Here is a 25572-nt window from a genome sequence, read left to right as displayed (position 1 = left end):
TCATTCTTGTAATGTCTCCTGTGGCTTTGGGGAATCCTACCAGGGTCTTTGCTTCCCAGCCTCTCCATGTTTTTAGAAAACAGGTCAAGAAACAGGAACTATTTTTCCCAAGCAGATAGAGACAAATAATCTTTTTTTGGTAAGTTTATTTATTTCGAGAGAGAGAGAGAAAGTGAGGGATGGGTAGGGAAAGAGGGAGACAGAGAACCCCAAGCAGGCTCCACACTGTCAGCTCACAGCCCAGTATGGGGCTTGATCCCACAAACTGTGAGATCATGACCTGAACCCAAATCAAGAGTCGTACGCTTAACTGACTGAGCCACTCAGGCACCCCAGGACACATAATCTTTTTAAAGTTAATGGGCACTCATGTGAATGAATGTTCCATATCATGTGACATCAGGATGGCTAACTACTCCCTGGCCTACAGACAATGTTCACTTAGCACGAATTTTGTCATCTGAAGGCTCCCAGGGTAACCAGCACAAGAGGGAAAGGACCATTATGTGCCAGCACACTACTAGAGCTGGTGCATACCTGATCTCATTTATTTCAACAACAACCCTAGGACTATTTTGCATTTGAAGAAACTTAATATTACAGTTTAAGGACCTTCTTCCTATGACCACACAATTAGAAAGTGACAGAACCAGCATTCGGACTCAGACCTATAGGACTCCAAGCCCAGGTTTTTCCTGAGGTAATATATGAAAAGTATTTACAACAGTCCCTGATTCATAGTAAGTCCCATGTAAATCCTGGCTATTCTTTAAGTCATTATTACATAATACAGGGTTTCTCAAGGGTGCCTCCTCTTTCTTCTGACAATGATTCCCATGTGCTGGCACAAGTGTGGAGACACTGCTTAAAGATGACTTCATTCTGTAGGGGAAGAAAAATTTCCCCTTCTTCCTTTCTAGGTTCTCTGGGTTGTCTAATGATTAAAATGATATAAGACATTAAAAAGAGAAAAACAAGTCTAATTTTGCATATACAGAAGCCCCAAAGATATGACATTTGAGGGCAAATCAAGCAGTTGAAGCTTATATGCTGTCCTGAGCTAAGGAATGGGATAGGGCTTGGGGCTTCAAAGGTGAGGAGGGTAATTCACAGGATGATAAGAAGAGATGTTTGGCAATTAGATGTTTGCCCTGCCATACAGATAGGTCTTTTAGATAAAAAGTTATCTCTGGTAAAGGAACCCTCATGCACTGTCAGTGGGAATGTAAATTGGTGCAGTCACTGTGGAAAACAGTATGGAGGTTCCTCAAATAATTAAAAATAGGGACACCTGGCTGGCTCAGTCAGTGGAGCATGCAACTCTTAATCTCAAGGTCTTAATCTCAAGCCTCATATTGGGCATGGAGCCTACTTAAAATAAAAAAAAAATTAAAAATAGAAATACCATACAATTCAATAATTGCACTACTGGCTATTCACTCAAAGAAAATGACAAAAAAATATATGCACCTTATGTTTATTGAAGCATTATTTAAAATAGCCAATATATGGAAGCAACCTAAGTGTCCACTGACAGATGAATGGATAAAGGAGATGTGGGATATATATGTATATGTACATACATATACATATGTGTATATGTATGTATATATACATATATATATATATATATATTATGGAATATTACTCAGCTATAAAGAAAGAATGAGATCTTGCTATTTGCAACAACATGAATGGACACAGAGGGTGTTATGCTGAGTGAAATAAATCAAAGACAAAAACCATTTTTCATTTATATATGGAATCTAAAAAACAACAAATTAACAAACAAAAAAGCAGAAACAGACCCATAAATACAAAGAATAAACAGGTGCCTGGGTGGCTCAGCAGGTTTAGCCTTGGACTCTTGGTTTCAACTCAGGTCACGATCTCATGGTTTATGAGATCAAGCCCCGCCTCTGGCTCTGTGCTGACAGCATGGAGCCTGCTAGGGATTCTCTGTCTCCATCTCTCTCTGCCCCTCCCCTGCTCATGTGCACATGCATGTGCACTCTTTCTCTCTCTCAAAAATAAATAAATAAACATTAAAAAAAAAAAGAATTGATGGTTGCCAGGGGGAGGGATGGGAGGAGGGGCAAAATGGGTAAAGGTGCGTGGGACATACAAGCTTCCAGTTATGGAATGAATAAGTCACAAGGATGAAAGGTATAGCATAAGGAATATGGTCAATGGTATTGTAAGAGCATTGTATGATGACAGATGGTAGCTACACTCGTGAGAATAATGTATACAGTTGTTGAATCACTATGTTATACACTTAAAACTAATGTAATATTGCATATCAACAAAAAAGAATATATTACTTCAATAAAAAATACATTAAAAAGTTATTTCTGGTAACAGCTCTCTTTTTGGGTTAGGTCCCTTATCTAAAATTCTTTTGGACATTTAGGAGAAAGGTAAAAGTTTTTGAGTCTTCTGGGTCTTAACTGACTTCAGCTCAAAATAATCCATATTTTGATTATTTTGTGGCACATTCTGCTTCCCTTCAATTCCAAGATCCCATTCATATCAGGAACTTGAGAACAAGTATTTGTCCAATTTATAGGTAAATTTATCCAATTTACAGTTTCCCACTTAAAAAGTCAGTTTTTGAAAGTTGTTTGAAAGTACATCTTTTTTCCATCGTTTGCCCTCCCTCTGACCTTTATGTCTGATGTGAAGTTAATGACATTTTTTTGAAGTCCCCAGAGGGCACTGGGCTGGCTGTCACAGGTTTACCTCTTCCTTTAACCTTATGAAGACATGATTATATCTTGTGACAATCATGGTGTGTGCATCTAAAACTTTCAGCATGGATATACAAATTTATGAATAAGGCAGATTTGTTCTCCCTTTGCTTGGCGGAAATATGAAAAGCCATGTGACTGCCACATAGGATAAAATCAAGAGTACTTGCACCACAAAAAAGAAATGGTAATTATGTGACATGAGAGAGGTATTAGCTAATGCTACAGTGTTAATCATATTGCGGCACATAAACGTATCAAATCAGCATGTTAAACACCTTAAACATACACAATATTATGTCAATTGTGCCTCAACAGAAAAAGAATCAAGAATATTTTATTAATCTACAAGTTATTCTGCATAAAACTTCATGTGATTTCAAATGAACACGTTCTAATACTGTTGACTTTTTACACACCAGAAAGGGGCCATAAAGTTCCTTCTCTAAGGGAAAATAGGGAATATAGACTAACTTTTTACATAAATGCTGTACCTCCAGCAGTCATACTGGTAGCCAGTCTGGAGTTCCCACAAAACTACATCTGTTTTGCTAGTAACTATAGAGAGCAGCTAAAGTTCAAGTATGTGTGAAACTAGTTTTAATGTTTTATTCACCTCATATTCTTGTAGATAAGAATTAGAAAAAGTGGTTGGGATATTGAAGGAAACATTAGAAAACCTTAGGGAAAATGGGTTGAGGAAGAAAAGTGAGAGAGATGTGGAGAGAGAAATTCTCCAGAACTACTCATCCTTCACTTGTGAAATCCTGACTCTGTTTACACAAAATGTAGTTTATAATTAGAGTAACTGTATTACCTGGTTTGCCTGGGACAACCTCAGTTTGTTCCTGTTGCCCTGGTGTGATTATTAATTTGCTTCTTTTGTTCTCAAAAGAGTCAGGTTTTGGCAATAAATTATATGATCACTTTGTTTACAATCTAATCTCCAAAATTCTGATTTCATATCAATGTAGCAGTTTTTTAACTATCAAAGATTAAATTTCAGCAAGTCAAAATTTGTATTTACAGGGCGCCTGGGTGGCTCAGTCAGTTAAGCATCCAACTTCAGCTCAGGTCATGACCTCACAGTTCATGGGTTCAAGCCCTGCGTCCAGCTCTGTGCTGACAGCTCAGAGCCTGGAGCCTGCTTCAGATTCTGTGTCTCCCTCTCTCTCTACCCCTCCCCTGCTTGTGCTCTGTCTCTCTCTCCTTCAAAAATAAATAAACATTAAAAAAATTTTTTTAAATTTGTGTTTACATCTATCCTTCCTCACCTACAGGTGATTACATAAATGTTGTTGGCACCATTCTAAGAAGATTCTGGCAAACATTCCTGAATTAGCTGAATGAGTATAAGTTAAATAGCTGTAGTAGAACTTAGAGATCATGTACTGTCCTATCATACAAAATATTCTGTCTCCTTAGGCTGTCACATGAAATCCAAAGTCAAAATATGTAGAGGATTATTTAGGACTGTCTTCTTTTCTTTTTTGGTCTTGTCTTCTGCCTTCACACCTGACTGGTTGAGGGAGGATGGTGTAAGAGTTGAGAATAGTCCTATTCCATAAAACAGATGTATCTGCTGGAATAGAGTAGTGCTGGATCAAACCTCAAGCAGACAACATAGCTTAGCAACAACAACAACACCAACAACAAAACGGAGCAGTAGTAGACAAACTGCTTCTGTAATCCTTATTGGACAAGGCCTACCTGCCTGGGATCAGCCTCTTATCGTTAGGTGGTCCTCAGGAGGCAATTAGTGAAATCTTTCAGCATTCATACTTCAACCTAAGGTACTTTTACCAAAGAGCCAGATCAAATTACTGTTGGCTGACAGGAACCTCAGTACCTATCAATCATGGGGCGATTATACTACAATGTCCTTTAAATTCCCTCAATTCTGGATTTAGTAGAAGTCTCCATCATTATAGGAAATCAGTAACAGGCCACCTAAAGCCTAAAGAAGCATTGTTTTCTTATTTTTTCCTAACCAGGGTTTTTGATTATTTTAAGATTTTTGCACTGAATTCTAAGGTATGGGTTTTCCTTCCACAACTAGCAATGTTCTGACACCAGCTGGGTAACCTACAACTTAATTCAATTCTGATGCTATCTACCCAAAGATAGCATCAGATCCCACATGTTAAAGGCTCAGACCTACAAGACTGCACACGCACCCCCCCAACACACACACACACACACACACACTTCAGACACCAATCTCAAGTCCAGGTAGTCACCTGTGCTTCTGACCTACTGGATATAGATTGGAGATTCCAACGACTCCTTAGTTTCCATTAATTTGTTCTAGTGGCTCACAGAAGTCAGAGAAACATTTTACTTACTACATTACCAGTTTATTATAAAAGGATTTAAGTCAGAAATAGCCAGATGGAAGAACTTGCATCGGGCAAGGTCTGGGGAAAGGGGCACTAAACTTCCATCCCCTCTCCGAGCACGCCACCCTCCCACAATCTCCACATGTTCACCAACCTGGAAGCTCTCTGAATCCTGTCCTTTGGGGCTTTAATGGAGGCTTCATTATGTAGGCACAGCTGATTAAATCATCAGCAGCTGCTGCCTAAACTCCATTGCCAGCTCCTCTCCCCTTCCCAGAGGTCGGGGAGGACTAGACGAAAGTTCCAACCCTCAAATCACGTGGTTGGTCCCACAGGCAACCGGCCTCTAGCCCTAGGTGCTTTCTAAAGGCTGCCTCATTAACACAATACAAGACACCTTTATCTCCGTCATCACAGTTAATTCCAAGGGTTTTAGGAGTCCTATGCCAGGAACCAGAATGAAGACCAAAGATATATTTCTTATAAATCCCAATATCACATCTGCATTCTTTCTGGGATATTTCATAGGGATATTTAGTACACATTTCCTTTGGGGAGAGCTATACTCTTCCTAACTTCCTCTCATTTCAGGAATCTTGTATGTATTGACAATCCAATTAATTTTTCCATTGCATTTTTCAATCCTCTCCCTACACTCTTAGACATCTGTACCCTGGTACCACTGATAATTTCCCTGAGGCTGTAACTGCTAATACTCTCACTTTGCTGCTTGAGTTAGAAGCAACCCATAATCTGTGTTAAATAAAAGCAGAAAAGAATAACAGGAATATGAGGAGGAAAGTCAAAAGAAGAGGAATAGAAGTAGAAAAAAGTTCTTTTTTTAATTTTTTTTTTTACTTATTTTGAGAGAGAGAGAGAGAGAGAGAGAGAGAGAGGGAGCACGAGTGGGGAGGGGCAAAGAGAGGGACAGAGAATCCCAAGCAGGCTCCACAATGCCAGCACACAGTCTGATGCAGGGGTCTTGAAAACTGTGAGGTCATGATCTGAGCCGAAACCAAGAGTCAGATGCTTAACTGATTGAGCCACCAAGGTGCCCCGAAAAAAAGTTTTTTAACAAAAGAATACATTGAGGAAAAAAGATGCATGTGTATATATATATATATATATATATATATATATACACACACACACACACACACATACACACACACACACATACATATACACACATACACATATATATATAAGATGCATATATATATGATTCTAAATATGTATGTATGAATGTATGATCTCACTTATATGCAGAATCTAAAAAATAAAATAAAAAAAACAAACTTCCAGATACAAAGAACAGACTGGCTGTTGCCAGGGCAGAGATTGTGGGGCTGGTGAAATGAGTGAAGGTGGTCAAAAGAAACAAACTTCCAGGGGCTCCTGGGTGGCTCAGTCAGTTAAGTGTCTGACTTTGGCTCAGGTCATGATCTCATGATTTGTGGGTTTGATCCCCAAGTCAGGCTCCGTGCTGATAGCTTGCAGCCTGGAGCCTGCTTCGGATTCTGTGTCTCCCTCTCTCTACCCCTCCTCCACTCATGTTCTCTCTCTCTCTCTCAAAAATAAACATTAAGGGAAAAAAAAGATAGAGTTGCCTGGGTGGCTCAGTTGGTTAAGCGTCCAACTTTGATTCAGGTCATAATCTCGCAGTTTGTAAGTACGACCCCATATAAAGCTCTGTGCTTACAGCTCAGAGCCTGGAGCCTGTTTGGGATTCTGTGTCTCCCTCTCTCTCTGCCCCTCCCCTGCTCATGCTCTCTCTCTCTCTCAAAAAAAAAAATTTTTTTTAAAGAAAAAAAAGATAAAAAAAGAAAAATCTTCGTTATAAAATAAATAAATCCTAATTTATTTGGATATAATAGGATAAAATTATCTTATTTTATTATCCTAATTTATTAGGATAATAAATTAGGATATAATTTATTAGGATGTAATATATAGCATGGTGACTATAGTTAATAATAATACTGTACTGTGTATTTGAAAGTTAACAGAATAGATCTTAAAAGTGTTCATCACACACAAAAAATTGTAACTGTGTGGTCAGATGAATGTTATGGATGGACTTATTGAGGTGATTATTTCACAACGTATACAAATATTGAATCATTATGCTGTGCACCTGAAACTACTATAATGTTACATGTCAATGGTATAAAAAAAAACACACATACACAAATCGTAAGAGCCAGCCATTCACTCCTAGTTATTTATCCAAGAGAAATGAAAACACAGCCACACCAAGACTCGTACACATTCATAGCAGCTTTATTTGAATAGCCACTAAATAACTTAAGTGTCCATCAATATGTGAAACAAATTACCATATCTTCATTTTATTTTTTATTAAGATATAACTGACATGTAATATTGAGCAAGTTTAAGGTGTACAATGTGCTGATTTGATATTTATATATTGCAACATGATTACCATCATAGCTTTAGCTAAAACTTCCAACACATCACATAATTATCATTTCTTTTTTGTGTTGAGAACATTTAAGATCTAGTCTCTTAGCAATTTTGAAGTATATAACACAGTATTGTTGACTATAATCACTATACTGTCCGTTAGATCTCCAGCTACTATCTGTATTGGTAGCAGAGGGAAAAAGCTAGTGAAACAAATGCTAAGTGAATGGGCTCATATTCCAATACTGTCCTCATTCTCTGACATTTACTGGCCCTCCCCTTGTCTGTCAGTGTTAGCAGAGCATGCTACTAGGTTAAATAGATCCAGAATATATGGAGATGACAATACCTTCTTATTCGATTTCACGAGGCTACAGAAGGAGCAGTTTCCCTGTTAAGAGTGCCTTGAAAGCAATGTTACATTAACTAGAAAAAAGTACAGAGAACGTAATAGAATGCAAGTAGATTTGTGAGGAAAATTTACATGTCTTTTGGTTACTTTTTTCACTTCACTTATTCCAACAGAAATTTGAAGAAGCATACCAATCAAATTATAAATTAAAAAACAAAGACCTGCTAAGTTAAATGAGAGCACTCAGGCTAAATATAGTTACTGCAATTGAAATTTTTCTCTGAAATCATAGGCAACTAAGTCCTAAAGGAAAATGTCCTAGGTTCGGTAGCCATTACAGGGGGTATCCTCTATTTCTCTGGCTTCATGTCTCCATGCAGCATTTCAGTTAGAATAAAACTCCTGGCCTTTCTCTTCACCTCTAACTTAACCATGGGAAGAGTGACTGACTTGATTAGTACTTTTGATTAATAAATACATTAATACATTCTATTAATAAATACATTAGCATCTTCTAGGCTCCTGACAGAGGAGGTTAACACTAGTGTGTTCTCTACCATATGGTAAGAAGCTAGTACTTTCCAGGGAGGTTGCCCAACTTTGCTTCCAACAGGAAAAGGAAGTTTGATTTTTTTCTAAGGTGAAATATTAAGAAGTCCAGTCTAAACATCAAAATCGTGTCCTCCAATACAGCTTTTTATAGTAATTGGCTAACATTTTTTATTTCCAGTTTTGTTCTGTGTATATCTCTCAGTGTATTTTGCCAAATATTTATATATCAGGCTTCCAAAACACAGAACTAAATTTTTTTTAATGTTTATTTAAAACATGATTAAACATAGAGAGACAGAATGTGAGTGGGTTAGGGGCAGAGAGAGGGAGACACAGAAGCAGAAGCAGGCTCCAGGCTCTGAGCTGTCAGCACAGAGCCCAACACAGGGCTCGAACTCACAAGCTGTGAGATCATGACCTGAGCCGAAGTTGGACGCTCTACTGACTGAGCCACCCAGGTGCCCCAACACAGAACTAAATTGACTGTATCTCAAGAGTTCACAATTTGGTAGGGGAGATAAACAAGTTAACCAGCATTTATAGAACAGTATAGTAAGTCTGTAATAGAGGTAAATACAAGGTATTGTGGAAGTGTATAAGAGCAGTATCTTCTTAGCCTCGGGTAAGGCGGTGTCAGAGAAGGAGACCGAGATGACTTACGTTGAGTCTTTAAAGAGAAGTAGGAGTTTCCTGGACAGAGAAGAAGATGTTCTAGGCCGAGATGATCAAACAAAGTAGCAAAGCAGGATAATATTAGGAGAAAAATGCCATGAAATATTTAAAGATTTACTTGTTATTTAGCTGCAAATCATAAGAGGCTCATGTCTTAATATACTGAGCTATATTTGCATTCCTGGAATAAAATCTATTTGGATCACAGTACATTCAACTTTTAAAATGCTGTTATATTCAATTTGTTAATGTTTTATTTAGGATTTCTGCATTTATTTCATTATTAAGATTGGCCTATAGTTTTTTCTTCTTCTATTCCTCACTAATCTGGTTTCATAGTTATGTTAGCTTTGTTTAATGAGTTATAATAAAGTTTTTCATCTTTTTCAATGTTTTATAAATAACATTGCTCCTAAAAGTTTTGAGAGAATCCATGTTTAAAAACATCTTGACCTAGTGGTAGAACTTTGGTAACATTTCCCATTTCTTCTATGTTGTTGACTAATTCAAGTTTTCTGCCTCTACTTGTATCACTTTACATAACTTATATTTCTCAGATAAGTTGTCAAAATTTTCACTTTATTGACAGGTTAAACTTTGAGTATTCTTATAATTTTTAAACTTCTTGGATATTTATGTTTCTGTTAATTCCTTTTTTGTTTTTACATTTTCAGCTGTTTTTTCTTTCTTCAGTTTTGCAAGAAGATTGCTTGTCCTGTTAGTATTTTCTTTTTTTATTATTTTTATTAAATTTTTTTTAAAACATTTATTTAGTTTTGAGAGAGACAGAGTGCAAGTGGGGGAGGGGCAGAGAGCTGGAGGCACAAAATCTGAAGCAGGATCCAGGCTCTGGGCTGTCAGCACAGCTGACACACGTGGGCTCGAACCCACAAACTGTGAGACCATGACCTGAGCTGAAGTCGGATGCTTAACCAATTGAGCCACCCAGGCGCCCCAGTCCTGTTAGTATTTTCAATGGACTAGTTGTTGATCTTATTTATCTTACTTGACCTTTCAAATGCATCACATACACATTTTCCTCTTCATCACTTGGCTCTAAGTGACACAAAATTCTTAAAAAAGAAGTTATGAGAATGACAATAATTCACAGGAAAGGAGAGCCCTCTGGAGGCTGAAATTTCAAAATTTAGTGTTGATTGAGATTGCACTCCATAATCAAAATTAATAAAATGACCACCCATAAGAAGAGAATAGAAAAAAAATCCCCTTTTTAATAATAGTATATAAAACACAAATAAATAACAAGAAATGTGTATAGCATATATACACATGTAATCATAGGTAGTACTTATGGAGTACTTACTATGTGCCAGATACTGTCTTCAGTGTTTTAGATACATTAATCCATTTAATCTTCATGATAACTCTAAGAGGCACTATTATCATCGCCCATATTATACGAGAGGGGAAATAAAGAACAAACACAAAAGGGTGAAAGAACAGGTTACATGGCTAGTAAATGGCATAGCTGAGTTTGAAACTCAGGTGGCTGATTCTTGCATATAAGTACTAGAGCACTATATTCTATTGAAGTATGCATGCACATACACACAAACCCAGAAATTGTAAAATTATAAAATTATTGCGGGGGTTCCTGGGTGGCTCAGTCGGTTGAGCATCCAACTTGATTTCAGCTCAGGACATGATCTCATGTTTCCTGAGGGAGCCCCATTTCAGACTTGGGGTTGACAGCATGGAGCCTGCTGTGGGATTCTCTCTCCCTCTCTCTCTGCCCCTCCCTCACTTGCGCACACACACACACACACACACACAGACCCTCTCTCTCTCAAAATAAATAAATATTAAAAAATAAAACAAATGTGGGGCACCTGGGTGGCTCAGTCGGTTAAGCGTCCGACTTTGGCTCAGGTCATGATCTCACAGTTCTTGAGCTTGAGCCCCGCGTCGGGCTCTGTGCTGACAGTTCAGAGCCTGGAGCCTGCTTCGGATTCTGTGTTCCCTCTCTCTCTGCCCCTCTTTTGCTCCCTCTCTCTCTCAAAAATAAATAAACATTAAACATTTTTTTAAAATAAAATAAAGCAAATGTTAAAAAAAATTAAAGTAATTGGGGAAAATGACATAAGACTTGAGTAAATGGAAAACCATATCAGGTTCTCTGATTCTGAAGACTCTATATTAAAATGTGTCAATTCTCCAAATGAATCCATCACTTTTATTTCATCTCAATCAGAATCCCAGAAAAAGAAGATGTGGGATCTTGACAAAATATTTCTTATGTTTATTAAGAATAAACCTTAGAGGATAGCCAGGAAACTTAAAAAAAAAAATTGTTCCAACATTTTTTTAAAATTTTTTTAACGTTTATTTATTTTTGAGACAGAGAGAGACAGAGCATGAACGGGGGAGGGTCTGAGAGAGAGGGAGACACAGAATCCGAAACAGGCTCCAGGCTCTGAGCTGTCAGCACAGAGCCCGATGCGGGGCTCAAACTCACGGACCGCGAGATCATGACCCGAGCCGAAGTCGGAGGCTTAACCGACTGAGCCACCCAGGTGCCCCTCGTTCCAACATTTTTTAAAGTTTATTTATTTTTACAAAGAGAGAGAGAGAGAGAGGCAAAGAGAGAAGGAAACAGAGAGAGAAGGAAACTGCCTTGTCAGTGCAGAGCCCAACTCAGGGCTTGATCCCATGAACTGTGAGATCACGACCTAAGCAGAAATCAAGAGGTTTTTTTCCTATTTTTCCAAATTTTAATTTAAATTCTAGTTAACATATAGTGTAATATTGGTTTCAGGAGTAGAATTACGTGATTCATCACTTACATACAACACCCAATACTCATGATAACAAGTGCCCTCCTTAATACCTGTCACCCATTTAGTCCATTCCCCACCCACTTCGCTCTGTCAACCCTCAGTTTGTTCTCTATTGTTAAGAGTCTCTTATGGTTGGCTTCCCTCTCTCTCTTTTCTTTTTCCTTCCCATATGTTTATCCATTTTGTTCCCTAAATTCCACATGAGTGAAATCAAATGGTATTTGTCTTTCTCTGACTTGACTTATTTTGCTTAGCATAATACACTCTAGCTCCAACCACATTGTTGCAAATGGAAAGATTTCATTATTTTGATGGCTGAGTAACATTCCATTGTGTGTGTGTGTGTGTGTGTGTGTGTGTGAGTTCTTTATCCATTCATCAGTTGATGGATACTTGGGCTCTTTCCATAATTTGGCTATTGTTGATAATGCTGCTATAAACATCAGGGTGTGTGTACCCCTTTCAATCTGTATTTTTGTATCCTTTGGGTTGGGTAAATACTTAGTGCAATTGTTGGATTGTAGGGTAGTTCTACTTTTAACTTTTTGAGGAACCTCCATACTGTTCTCCAGAGTGGCTGCACCAGTTTGCATTCCCACCAACAGTGTAAGAGGGTTCTCCTTTCTCTGCATCTTCACAAACATCTGTTGTTTGCTGGTTAATTGTGGCCATTCTGATAGGTATGAGGTGGTATCTCATTGTGGTTTTGATTTGTATTTCTCTGATGATGAGTGATGTTGAGCATCTTTTCATGTGTCTGGATGTCTTCTTTGGAAAATATATATTTTAGACATCTGGATGACTTCTTTGGAAAATATCTATTCATGTCTTCAGCCCATTTCTTAACTGGGTTATTTGTTTTTTGGGTGTTGAGTTTCATAAGTTCTCTATAGATTTTGGATACTCATCCTTTATCAGATGTCATTTGCAACTATCTTCTCCCATTTCATAGGCTGCGTTTTAGTTTTGTCGTTGTTTCCTTCAATATGCAGAAGTTTATCTTGATGAAGTCCCAATAGTTCATTTTTGTTTTTGTTTCCTTTGCCTCCATTGACATGTCTAGTAAGAAGTTGCTCCGAACGAGGTCAAAGGTTGCTGCCTGTGTTCTCCTCCAGGATTTTGATGGTTTCCTATCTCACATTTAGATCTTTCATCTATTTTGAATTTGTTTTTGTGTATGGTGTAAGAAAGTGGTCCAGTTTCATTCTTCTCCATGTTGCTTTGCAGTTTTCCCAATAACATTTGTTGAAGAGACTGTCTTTTTACCATCAGATATTCTTTACTGCTTAGTCAAAGATCAGTTGACCATATAGTTGTGGGTCTATTTCTGGGTTTTCTATTCTGTTACATCGATCTGTGTGTGTGTGTGTGTGTGTGTGTGTGTGTGTGTGTGTGCGCGCGCGCGCGCCAGTAACGTACTGTCTTAAACTACAGCTTTGTAATATAGCTGGAAGTCTGGAATCGTGAAGCCTACAGCTTTGCTTTTCTTTTTCAAGATTGTTTTGGCTATTCGGGGTCTTTTGTGGTTCCATACAAATTTTAGGATTGTTTGTTCTAGCACTGTGAAAAATGCTGGTGGTATTTTAATAGGAAAAGCATTAAATGTGTGGACTGCTTTGCATAGTATAAATATTTTAACAATGTTTTTTCTTCCAATCCATGAGCACAGAATGTTTTCTTTTCTTTGTATCCTCTTCAATTTCTTTCCTAAGTGTTCTATAGTTTTCAGCATACAGTTCTTTTACCTGTTAGGTTAAAATTATTCCTAGGTATCTTACTGGTTTTGGTGCAGTTGTAAACGGGATTGGTTCCTTGATTTCTTTCTCTGCTGCTTCATAATTGGTGTATAGAAATGCAACAGATTTCTGTACACCGATTGTGTATCCTGCAACTTTGCTGAATTTATGTATTAGTGCTTCCAATTTTTTTGTGGAGTCTTCTGGGTTTCCTACATAAAGCGTTATGTTGTCTGTGAATTGTGAAAGTCTGGCTTCTTCCTTGCCAATTTGGATGCCTTTAATTTCCTTTTGTTGTCTGATCACTGAGGCTAAGACTTCTGGTACTATGTTAAATAGTAATGGTAAGAGTGGACATCCCTGTCTTATTGCTGACCATAGATGAAAACCTCTCAGTCTTTCCCCACTGAGGATGATATTAGTTGTGGGTCTTTCATATATGGCCTTTATGATGTTGAGGTATGTTCTATCTATCCCTACTTTGCTGAGGGTTTTTATCAAGAATGGATGCTGGATTTAGTCAAATGCTTTTTCTGCATCTATTGAAAGGATCATATCATTCTTATCCTTTTTTTACTAATGTAGTGAATCACACTGATTGATTTGTGAATATTAAACCACTCCTGCAGGCCAAGAATAAATCCCACTTGATCATGGTAAATGAAAGAGGAGAGATCACAACCAGCACCACAGAAATACAAACAATTTCAAAAGAAGATTATGAAAAATTATATGCCAACAAACTGGGCAATCTGGAAAACATAGACAAATTCCTACAAACATACAAACTACCAAAACTCAAACAGGAAGAAATAGAAAATTTGAACAGACCCATAACTAGCAAAGAAATTGAATCAGTAATCAAAAATTCTCCCAACAAACAATAGTCCAGGGCCAGATGGCTTCCCAGGGGGATTCTACCAAACATTTAAAGAAGGGTTAATACCTATTCTTCTCAAACTATTACAAAAATAGAAATGGAAGGAAACTCATTCTATGAGGCCAGTATGACCTTGATTCCAAAACCAGACAAAGACCCCCCCTAAAAAGGAGAGTTATAGGCCAATATCCCTGATGAACACGAATGCAAAAATTCTCAACAAGATACTAGCAAATTGAATCCAACAGTACATTAAAAGGAATTAAAAGAAAAAAGAATAGTGAATGAGACTGCTGCCCAGAAATTAAAATTTTAATAATTAAAACCATGTAAATTAATAAATAAAAACAGCTCAGGAGTAAACCATCAACAGAATAAATTAAAACTCTGGAAGAAAACCTGGGTGGCTCATGGTTCATGAGTTCAAGCCCTGTATCGGGCTCTGTACTGACAGCGCAGAGCCTGCTTTGGGATTCTCTGTCTTCCTCTCTCTCTGCCCCACCCCCACCTCAAAATAAATAAATAAACTTTAAAAAATTCTGGAAAGTTTATATATATGTAAGAATTTAGTATATGGAAGTATATGATAAAGATGTAATTTAAATCAGAAGGGAAAATCAATAAATAACTCATTGAACTATTTAAGAAAATATTAAATTAGAAACCTATTTCATGCCTTATACACATACATAGAAACACATACACATACTTAGACACAATCCCAGAGATTCTAAATGTAAAGAATGACATGATAAAAACAGTAGAATATATTAGAGTATCTGTATAATTTTTGGGATAGAGGTGACCTTTCTAAACATGACCCCAAAAGTAGAGACAATAAGGAAAGAGAATGATAAATGTACCTACATAAAAATGAAAAACAAAAATTGAAAAATTATTCTGAATTTTTTCCTACTTACTGATTTTAAATCACATAAAAGCTTGTTTGTCAAAGTCATGTGGCACAGGTGTTCTTAAGTGGATAATAATACAGACTTCAACCTAATGTTACCTAAGATATTTTATCACAATGGGTGGGTTTGTTTTCTTTCTGTCTAAATGAATAATAAGTATTATGTATGAGTATGAGTCACATCCTAAAGTGCTCTTATTCTTGGTGGCCAAGAAATCTCTCATGACTTTCAACATCAAAGAATATGTTCTTAACAGACATTTACTCATTCATTCAGCTCATATTCAGTACTACTAAGACCAAGGCATAGAGCTAGGATATACTGGGGAATCAAACTTCTAAAGTCCTAAGTAGTATAGTAGAAAGAACCCCCAATTAAAGACAAAACTTTTGCGTTAGAGCTTGGGTCATCCTGGAATATTTCTGCCCTTTGGCAGGTCACTTGATCTCTCTGAGCCTCAATTTTCTTATCTGTTAGTAAAGTATAATAATACCTTGGAGAACTGCTCTGAAGATCAGACCCAAACAGGCAAACAAACATTTATTGAGCTCTTGCTCTTTGCCAGGTTCTTAACATATATGAAAGAGTGCTTGTAAAATTCTACCCAAAACTATGTTACTATCACATAACAAGTTCCTGCTCTAAAGGAGGCAGGAATAGAGAATGAGCAAAAAAGCATATACGTAATTTATAATAACAAAATTTGTGAGAAAAATTTCACCAGGAAAAAACAAAAAAAGGAAAAGATCAGAGGTTAGGGAACTCGGCTGGGAAGCTTGAGTTGGGCTTGAAAGTGGGTCACTATTTGGAACTCTAGAGCCATGTGAGAAGGATAACAAAGACAGAGGGTATGATATGAGTGGGAGCAAATAGGAGAAAAGAAAGCAAAAAGAGTATGCAGAGACAACAGTACTTTAACAAGAATATAGGGTGGATGAAGGTCAGCAGTACCTGGAAAAAACTTGGAGACTGAAGGCCAAACTCAGGAATCTGGACTTGATTCCTTAGGGAATAAAGAGTTGTGTACAGACTTTGACATAAGACTGACTTGGTTTTAAATTGGCTCCTCACTTCCTACCTAGCTATAGAGTTTTGAGAAAGTCACTTAACCTCTCTAATCCTCAGTTTCTCATCTATATGATGGAGATATTAATAACTGATTTAAGTCAAGTTCCAAGCACAGTATCTTGTAAATAAAAGATGCTTTATATGGCATAGTTATTATGTACAGGCATTGGTTGGCTACTAGAGGACTTTGATGAGAGTAGTTGACAAAATCTAAATTCTACAGCACTATGCAGACTTAATTAGAGGCTGGGTGAACAGTTAGGAGAAAAGTATAGGAGTCCTAAGTAATACAGATAATTTAACAACAGAAAGATCAAAAATAAGAGTTTTAAAGAACATTTTAAGATGGGATATAGTTAAGTACTTTTTAGACACAGAGAGAATCCATTATAGGGGAGAGATTAAAGATATACATGAGAGGAAATAATCTATCAACTGAATTCTGGAGATGGTGAGTGGGTAGGATATAAAGAATCCAGAGGGAACAGTACTCTGATTTCTTATCTGTTTTATTCTGTGATACAGAATGCATTTTTGTCAGTAGCATAAATAATTTGGAAAATAGGGTAGGACAAATATTGAAAGAGATTAGTCTTGAAAACAAAGAACAATACTTATCCAGAGAAAGAAGAAAATGCCAAATGAGACTATATAGACATTTTGAGACAAAAAAGTGAAAAGTGAAGGAACACAATTTCTCCTTCAAGAAGAATGTGAACTCATCTCCAGGGAATGGGGTAAGTGGTTTATATATGAATAGAAGAGTGTGGACATAGTTTAGTCTTTAATCAGTTAAGATCAGGATTTCTCAACCTTGGCACTAGGCCAAGGCACTAGGCACTAGGTTGACAGTTTGGGCTGGATAATTCTTATTTAAGGGAGGTGGTGGATTTTCCTCTTAATTTTAGGATGTTTAGCAGGATCCTGGCCTCTGCCAATAGCCAGTAGCACCCCTTCCCCAAGTTGTGACAACCAAAAACGTCTCCAGATATGCCCAAATGCCCTCTGGGAGGCAAAATCACCCCAAATGAGAACCACTGATCTAGTTGTTGGAATATGACAAGGGGCCTAAAGATATGGACATTGTCTTGAGACTCTATTTCTCAAATCTTGAACATTGCTGGCACATACATATACATATATATGTGTATATATGTGTGTGTGTGCGTGTATGTATATATATATATATACACAAGGAGAAAAAATGATTGAGAGTTGGCATTGGAGGACAAGCTGAAGTTGCATAACATATATATGTAGTGGAACCAATGAGCCTGATATTATGGTTTTATTATTTTCTCCCCAAATTAAAGAGAGTCCAGATGTGCAACAGGTGAGAGAAATCAGGAAGCTAGAAGCCAAAAGAGAAATATACTTAAAACATGAAGTGGTCAATAGTGTTAGATATTGCTTCTGGCTATTCTTTTTTTTTCTCTCCTGTAAAAGACAACACAAGTTACTAAACTATTAAGTTTGTACATACCAAGCACATAGTAGGTGTTCAAAATTTATTTGTTAAATTAACTTACATTGTGAGGTAAAATATTGGGTCTAAATTCAAAATATGAATTTTGACTGGGTGGCTCAGTCAGTTAAGCGTCCAACTCTTTATTTCAGCTCAGGTCATGATCTAACGGTTGTGACATAGATCCCCACGTCAGGCTCTGCATTGGGCTCCACACTGGGCAAGGAGCCTGCTTGAGATTCTCTCTTTCCCTCTGCCTCTGCCTGTCCTCTGCTTGTGTGCGTAAGTGCATGGGCATTCTCTCTCTCTTTCAAAAAAAAAAAAAAAATGAAGTGGTGAGAATTGCTGTTTATGAAACAACATTAAGACTTCTTTTGGAGAGAAAAAGAGAAATAGTTTTCCCATCTCTTATAAGGATGATATTGGCTACCCTGGATATTTGTTATAACTTATTGTAGTTTGAATTTGCAGTTTAGGCCTTGAGAAGTTATTTATTTTATAAGTCACTTCATTTTCCATTAGGTACACAGTAGTGCTGTTATGTTTTTGTGGTTCAAACAGCTAGATTTCCCATAGGTATGGTTAATCTGGCGAAATAGCTACATGAGTTATCTACTCAATTACTCTTCTGTATCTCTCCAACTTATTTATTAAAACAATAAAACATTATTTCCCTTTTAAGCTCCTGTAACTCTTATGACATTAATTTCCTCAGGGAATAACTAGTTATTTATGAAAATATCTTATTTTCCCTGTCACATTGACAAGAGTAGAGTCATTTGCTCTCCCCAGCTAGCATATTCTTGGCATATAATATGTGCTTGAAAATAACTAATGGATAAGTCGATGACTGAACAATTTCACCTCCCTGTGTGGAAGTCAGAAGACCTGTGTTCCTATCCCCCCTACGTAATTTTGGGCAAATGGCTTAATTTCACTGGACCATAAAATACAAGAAGCGTTAGGACAAACATTACCCAAGGGAAATGTTAAAGTGTAGATAGAGTTAGCTCTTCCATTTTTCAGAAGGAAATGGACCGTTTACTCCAGCGTAAGTCTTCTTTGAGGGAACAGAATCAAGTCTAAGCATGGATAAAGTTTTTATCCTGGCCAGAAACTTAGCTTAAGTGAATTTTTCAATATGTGTAAAAGATATGATACACATATGAGATATGAGATTGCTCATAATCGGAAAAATTTTGAAGGGTTCAACATATGGAAGAGAAAGGTGATAGCGTTTGGAGAAAGAGATGTTTCAAAAGTAGGCTACAATAACATTTGGCTTCTGTATTTGAAAAAAATGTAAACTACATGAATATGAAATATTAGGCTTCCCTTCCATACTTGTGAAAATTTCTTTACATGTTAATGCTACCAGTTTATCATTATATTCTAGTTTAATTAGATTAAATATGTTTTGCCAAAATATATCTCTCATCCTACTAATGTAAAATAGTCCCTTGATCAAAAGATAGTATGTGAGACTACACCCACAAATTAGCAACCACAAGACAAATTACTTATGCAACACATTTGTGCAATATTATTTCATTCCATATATCCAGATTGTCTGCATAATCTGATTCAGACTAATCTGCAACTCTGTCTCAAATTGATTATCTGCCATATTTATGTCATGTTCACTTTGGCTGATGTGTGTGTGTATGTGTGTGTAATATTTCATACACATTAATGCTCCTGCAAAAATGCTGAAAGCCTATACTTAATACAAAATGCAAGAAAATTTTTGATTATTTCAAAATGACCTAGTGCCAAATTTTAAGTAGTGAATTAAATATCTATTTTAGAGCATTAAGGAATTATGCTAGTATTACAAAGTGTATAAAGATAATTAAAATGTGGTCCGTGGTCCACAATCTCAAGAAAACAACAATCTGATAGGAGAGGTGGACATGAACAAAACAATTATAATGTAAAGTATGAAAACTGCCCAAAGTGGGATACTGAGAAAAACTATAAGAGTGCCAAAAAGGTAACAACTAATTCTAAGTGGGAGGAGGAAACATTCAAACTAAACCCTATAGAATAAATAGGGTTACAATGTATGATCAGAATACAAATAAAACAGCAGGAACAAAGACCTGGAATTCAGAGGATCTGAGAGATATTCAAAGAATGGCCAATTGTTCAGGATTCCATAGTAAATGGGGTGGAGTAATTGTTCTATGCTAAGAATTTCAGATTTCATCCTGTATTTGATAAATTATGAAGTTTGAGCAGGGGAGTGATGTTCTCAGTTGTTTCAGAAATGTCACCCTGGTGGCAGTGTACAGAATTGCCTGAAGAAAAGAAAATTGAAAAATAAGAGCAACAGGGGTGCCTGGGTGGCTCAGTCTGTTGAGCGTCTGACTTCGGCTCAGGTCTGATCTCGCCGTTAGTGAGTTCAAGCCCTACATCGGGCTCTGTGCTGACAGCTCAGAGCCTGGAGCCTGCTTCAGATTCTGTGTCTCCCTCTTTCTCTGACCCTCTCCCTCTCACACTCTGTGTCTCACTCTCTCAAAAATAAATAAACATTAAAAAAATAAGAGCAACATCAGACAAAGATTTGTAAGTTTCTCAAAGGCTAAGATGTGTTTTCCTTATTTTTGCATCTTCAATGTCTAACATTGTGCCTGGCACAAAGTATGTTCTCAGTAAACCTGAAACATCACTACTTTGTCCTCAACAGCATAACATGTGAATACAACAATGAAGTCTATATTATTATAAGACATTTCCACGAATGTGTGGAATTGATCTGAAGAGTAAAGGGTTTTTCCAGCTTCCCTTATGTCTCCTCAGCTTAGTTTATATTCAAGTGTTTTAAACATATTTTATTTCCATCTAGATACAAAATGAGGGGCGCCTGGGTGGCTCAGTCAGTTAAGTGTCCAACTCTCGATTTCTACTCAGATTGTGATCTCATGGTTGGGAGCTTGCATTGGGCTCTGCACTGGGCATGGAGCCTGCTTGAGATTCTCTCCCTCCTTCTCCCTCTGCTCCTTCCCCATGCATGCATGCTCACTCTTGTTCTCTCAAAATAAATAAACTTTTAAAAATATATAAATAAATAAATAATAGATACAAAACAATAGTGCAAATAATGGTGCATTAAAATTTAATTAAAATTTATAGGGAAAAGTAATTGTTCTAAGTAAGATTCTTTTCATATGCATCACTTTAGAAATGATGCAGATATATCTGAGGAAAAAAATACCACAGATGACTTATTTATGATGAAATTCACTACAGATATATAAAGAAAACTAGTTCTATAAATTTCCAAAGATAAGCAGGAGGAAAATCTTCATAAAATATACGTCAGAACAAAAGCAAATATTCCTTTTAAAGAGTCTATGGCCTAGCTAAAAGCATGAACTCTGAAATAGGCTACTTGGATTTGCAATTCTGTTTCATACTTTTTAGTTGTTTAATCTTGGCAAAGATACTTAAGTTTTCAATGTCCCAGGTTTTTAATCTGTAAACTGGGGTTTGTAATATAGTATCTAGTTTATAAGTAGTTGCAAAGTGTTTAGAATAGTGCTTGGCACATAATAAGTACTCAATAAAGTTAGCTGTTTTTATTATTTTTAATGTGGCAGAAACTACTATATATTTCTCAAAAAAATCTGTTCTTTGCTTATTTTAATAATAGAATCTCCAAGTTGTAACTATGCACACGACTGTCCAGAATAAACAATAAATCTTTCAGCCTTTATTACAGCTAAGAGTGACCAGCTGACTAGGGCCTAACCAACAAAATGTAAGCAGAAGTGGCATGTGGCAGCTTATGGGAACCTTCCTTGAGAGACAACTAGATACTTACCATATATTCAAAATTAAATAATCTGAAGCTGCTAAGGGTTGGTAAGGTTACAGAGCACTAGGAACTCTCAAACATTGCTGGTGGGAGTGGAAATTGGTACAATCACTTTGGAAAGCAGTTTGCCATTATTGAATAAATGTGATAATATGAGCACTCGATAATCCCAGAAATTCATTCATAAAATTATATTCCAGAAAAAAACATTTATGTATGCTAGGATATATGTATAAGGATATTGAGAGCAGCATTATTTGTAATCACCCAAAACTATAATAATCCAAAGGTCCAACAATGGATAGGGGCACCCGGGTGGCTCGGTCGGTTGAGTGGCTGACTTAGTTTTGGCTCAGGTCAGGATCCCAGCATTGTGGGATTGAACCCCACATAGGGATATGTGTTGAGTATGGAGCCTGCTTAAGATTCTTTCTCTCTCTCCATCTGCCCCCTCCCCCACTCCTATGCTCTCTCTAAAATTAAAAAAAAAAAAAGTTAAAAAAAGCAGAATGAATAAATTGAGGTATGTTTATACAATGTATTCAGCAATGAAATTGAATTAACATATATACTTACCAAAGCATCCACTGAATAGAAGCAAAACCAAACTAACACATACAGCAATATTTAAAAATAAGCAAAACTATATCATTTAGAAATATATACTTGGGTGAAACTAAAGAAAAGAAAAGCAATGATTACCATAAAGTCAGGATTATAGTAATCTCTAGGTCTAGGGGAGACTTCCTCAAGGGAGAGCTGTGATTAGAAAAGGAAACACAGCTTCTGAAATTCTGGCAATACTCTGTTTCTTTACTTGACTGGAGGTTGCATGGATGTTTTAAACTACAGATTGTCTTACGCACTTTCCGTTATGAACATTATATTTCACAATTTTAATTACAGATATATAAAGAAACATTGTGCCCTGGGCCTCTCCTCTTTTTCATTCCTTCTTCCATCTTGCTGACTGAACCATAAATACTGCCACCTGAGACCATGAAAACAAGGACCACAACACGGGAATATCAGAGTAATAAACTGGATGATTAAGTCCCTGAGGACCTTGTGGGGCACAGCTGTCATATCAGACCTGAACCTTTTACTTCTGTACCTCATTTACATGACAGAGAAATACATTTCATATCGCTTGGAAATTTTCTGTTATTTATATAGTCAAATGTAATACTAACTAATGTACCTATATACAAGATCTTCAAAAGACAACCTACTGAATAGAAAAATTGCCTGATCTTGTACACACACTCACACACACACACACACACACACAATTAGGCAATTAATGGAATTCATGGAAGAAGACATCCAAAGGGCCCACAAACATCTAAAAAGTGTTTAAACTCAGCAGTAATCAGAAAAGTGAAAAAACAATAATGACATAGTATTTTTCATGTGTCAGACCAGCAAACATTTTTAAAGAGGAAAATGTTCATTTCTGTTGAGTATTCAGGAAAATGATCCCTCTCAGGCACTGTTAATATAAATTGCCATACATTTTTGGAAGGTAAATTGGCTATATCTATTAAATTGGCACTGTTCTTACCATTTGAGCCAGTAAAGCAACACGAATCTATACCACAGGAATAAGAGCAATAACATTCAAAACCATATGTGTAAGAATTCTTATTGCAGCATTATTTTCAAGGTAAAAAAAAAAAAACCTAAAAACAATCTGTTAAATCCTTCAGTAGTAGAATGGATAAATTATGGCATATCTTTACTCTGAAATATTATGCAGCTGTTAAAAATGAGTTATATATATATATATATATACATATATATATATGTATATCTTGATCTGGAAGTTTCTTCAAGATGTATTGCTTAGTATGGAAAATAAGTCACCCATTTTTATATAATTGGCTAGACGATTTTGTGTGCGCATGCCCATATAAATTCGTATGAACATGCAAGAAGGTATAAAAAGATACACCCCAGATTGTTAACATTGGTTACCTAAGAATAGGGTTAGTAATAGAGATTACTTTTTCTGTATTCACCTTTGGATGGTTTTACTGGTTACAATGAGTATAATTAGGTGTTACTTTTGTAATTTTTACAAAATTATTTAATTCAAAATTAGTTTTAATAGAAGGTATACATCCAGGAATGCATAGTAATATACCCTAATGCCAAATGAACAACTTTATATTGATTATTGCTAAACATGAAATCCCTATCAGTGAAGCAAACCACACCAACCTGTGCAAAATAGAATGAAGTCTGTAACTTGAGAGAATAAGATGGCTCATCCACTGATGTTTCATGATTAGTACTTTGCTAACAATTAACTGGAATGACACCCATGTGTTAGTGAAATAAATAAATGCATGTTACCTCCTGCAATATTCTGGGAAGAAATTTAATGCCAAGCTATGTCACAGAAAGGAAGAAGGAGTTAAGAAATACAAAGAAAGAAACAATTCTTCCTTATCAGGTGGGTCTAGTGATTCCTAAATGAGCGTGCTTGAGAAGGGGTGGCTATCAAACAAAGTGTACAATCTGCGTGTCCCAATTCTAGCTATGCTCCTGCTCCTCCTCAAATGCTCTTCTGCCGTCAAGGCATGGCCAACACCTAGCCAGACACCTGAGTCACGTTTGCCCCCTCCCTTTTCCTTTCCTCTCTCCCTGATTCTGGTGGCTAAATCTTCTCTGTTTTACTTCTGCTATGCTTCTGCCCTTGCTCTTCTTCTGGCCCTGTCCTGTTTGTCCAGGATTAGCTAATAACATTGGAGCTGCTACTACTAATGAAGTCCAGACTCCTTTGCCTGGTCTTCCCTACCTTTCATACCAGCTCCTTCTAGCTTCCTGCCCTTCTCCACAGCCACCCTCTGCTTGGTGCAGCAAAGGTTTCTCTCGCCGGGGCTCCCGGGGCGGAAGTGCCTGAAACCGGAGGGGCGGGGTGGGGGCGGGGGCGGATGCGGGGGGCGGGACCTGGCCTGGCTGGCCAATGCCAGTGCTGAGCCCAGGGCCAGAGGTCACATGTTCAGTAGGCCGGAATTTTCTCCGGCAAGGGCAGGTACGTGGCGATTTTAGCTGAGGTGGAATCCCTGAGAGGCTTAGGAGACAAACGAGGGAAGGTGTTCTTGAGCTGAGGGGAAAAAAAGCGCAGGATGGGGCTAAAGTATGGCAGCTCCAAAATTTCTGGAAAACCTATTTTTGAGGTCCAGTTAATATGGCTCTGTGGAGACAAGACTTCAGAACCAGGGTCCACGTAACCTAATTAGGCGAGAATAGAGTGTGCGAAGGGCACAGAAAGGCCAGTGGGATTTCAACCCACTAATGAGAAGTTGTATAGGTGATATAGTATGAGAAACTACGTGAACCTCGCCTGCCCTGGGATTTTACATGGTTAAAGTGTGGTTTTAGGCAATGGATTGAGGAAGGGGAGAAATCCCCGTGTGTCTTAGGCTGGTGGGAGGAGATGGGATGCCAGCCCTAAAATTCACATTCGCTTGTCTGTGGTCTTAAATAATTTTGGGAATAATATTCTATTATACATATGTACACTTTAACTATATACAATTTTTATTTCTCAATTACACTTCAGTAAAGCCGGGTGGCAAAAAGTTTGTGCTTTACTTCTCTGGCCTTGTGCATAAAAGCCTGACCGAATTATTTATATGCATTTCTATTTTGGCCCAGATACCTGTCAGGAGGTAGCACAAGAGAAAGAAAATTTTCATAAACAGGTAAGGAAAAATATTTCAGGAATTGCTGCAATTCAAAAGTTGATTTTTTTTAATGTTTATTTATTTTTGAGATAGAGACAGAGTGT

The 25572-nt window shown here is 37.1% G+C and overlaps 2 protein-coding genes across 4 annotated transcripts in view; one reads left to right on the top strand and one right to left on the bottom strand.

Moving 5' to 3' along the window:
- The window catches only part of GNG10 (G protein subunit gamma 10), a 189820-nt gene that overhangs the window by 66577 nt on the left and 97671 nt on the right, over positions 1–25572 (bottom strand). The gene's annotated exons all lie outside the window — the stretch shown is intronic.
- Positions 25255–25572, top strand: part of SHOC1 (shortage in chiasmata 1) — an 86098-nt gene continuing 85780 nt past the window's right edge. For all 3 annotated transcript variants that reach the window (XM_049635914.1, XM_049635933.1, XM_049635905.1), the window contains exon 1: positions 25255–25486. In XM_049635914.1, the coding sequence (XP_049491871.1) occupies positions 25418–25486 (69 nt within the window). In that variant the 5' untranslated portion in view covers positions 25255–25417. The remainder of the gene's footprint in view (positions 25487–25572) is intronic.

The sequence above is a fragment of the Panthera uncia genome, chromosome D4, assembly GCF_023721935.1.
Source record: "Panthera uncia isolate 11264 chromosome D4, Puncia_PCG_1.0, whole genome shotgun sequence".
NCBI classification, from domain to species: Eukaryota; Metazoa; Chordata; class Mammalia; order Carnivora; family Felidae; genus Panthera; species Panthera uncia.
The sequence above is the reverse complement of the archived record's forward strand: the minus strand, read 5'-3'. Positions and strand labels throughout refer to the sequence as shown.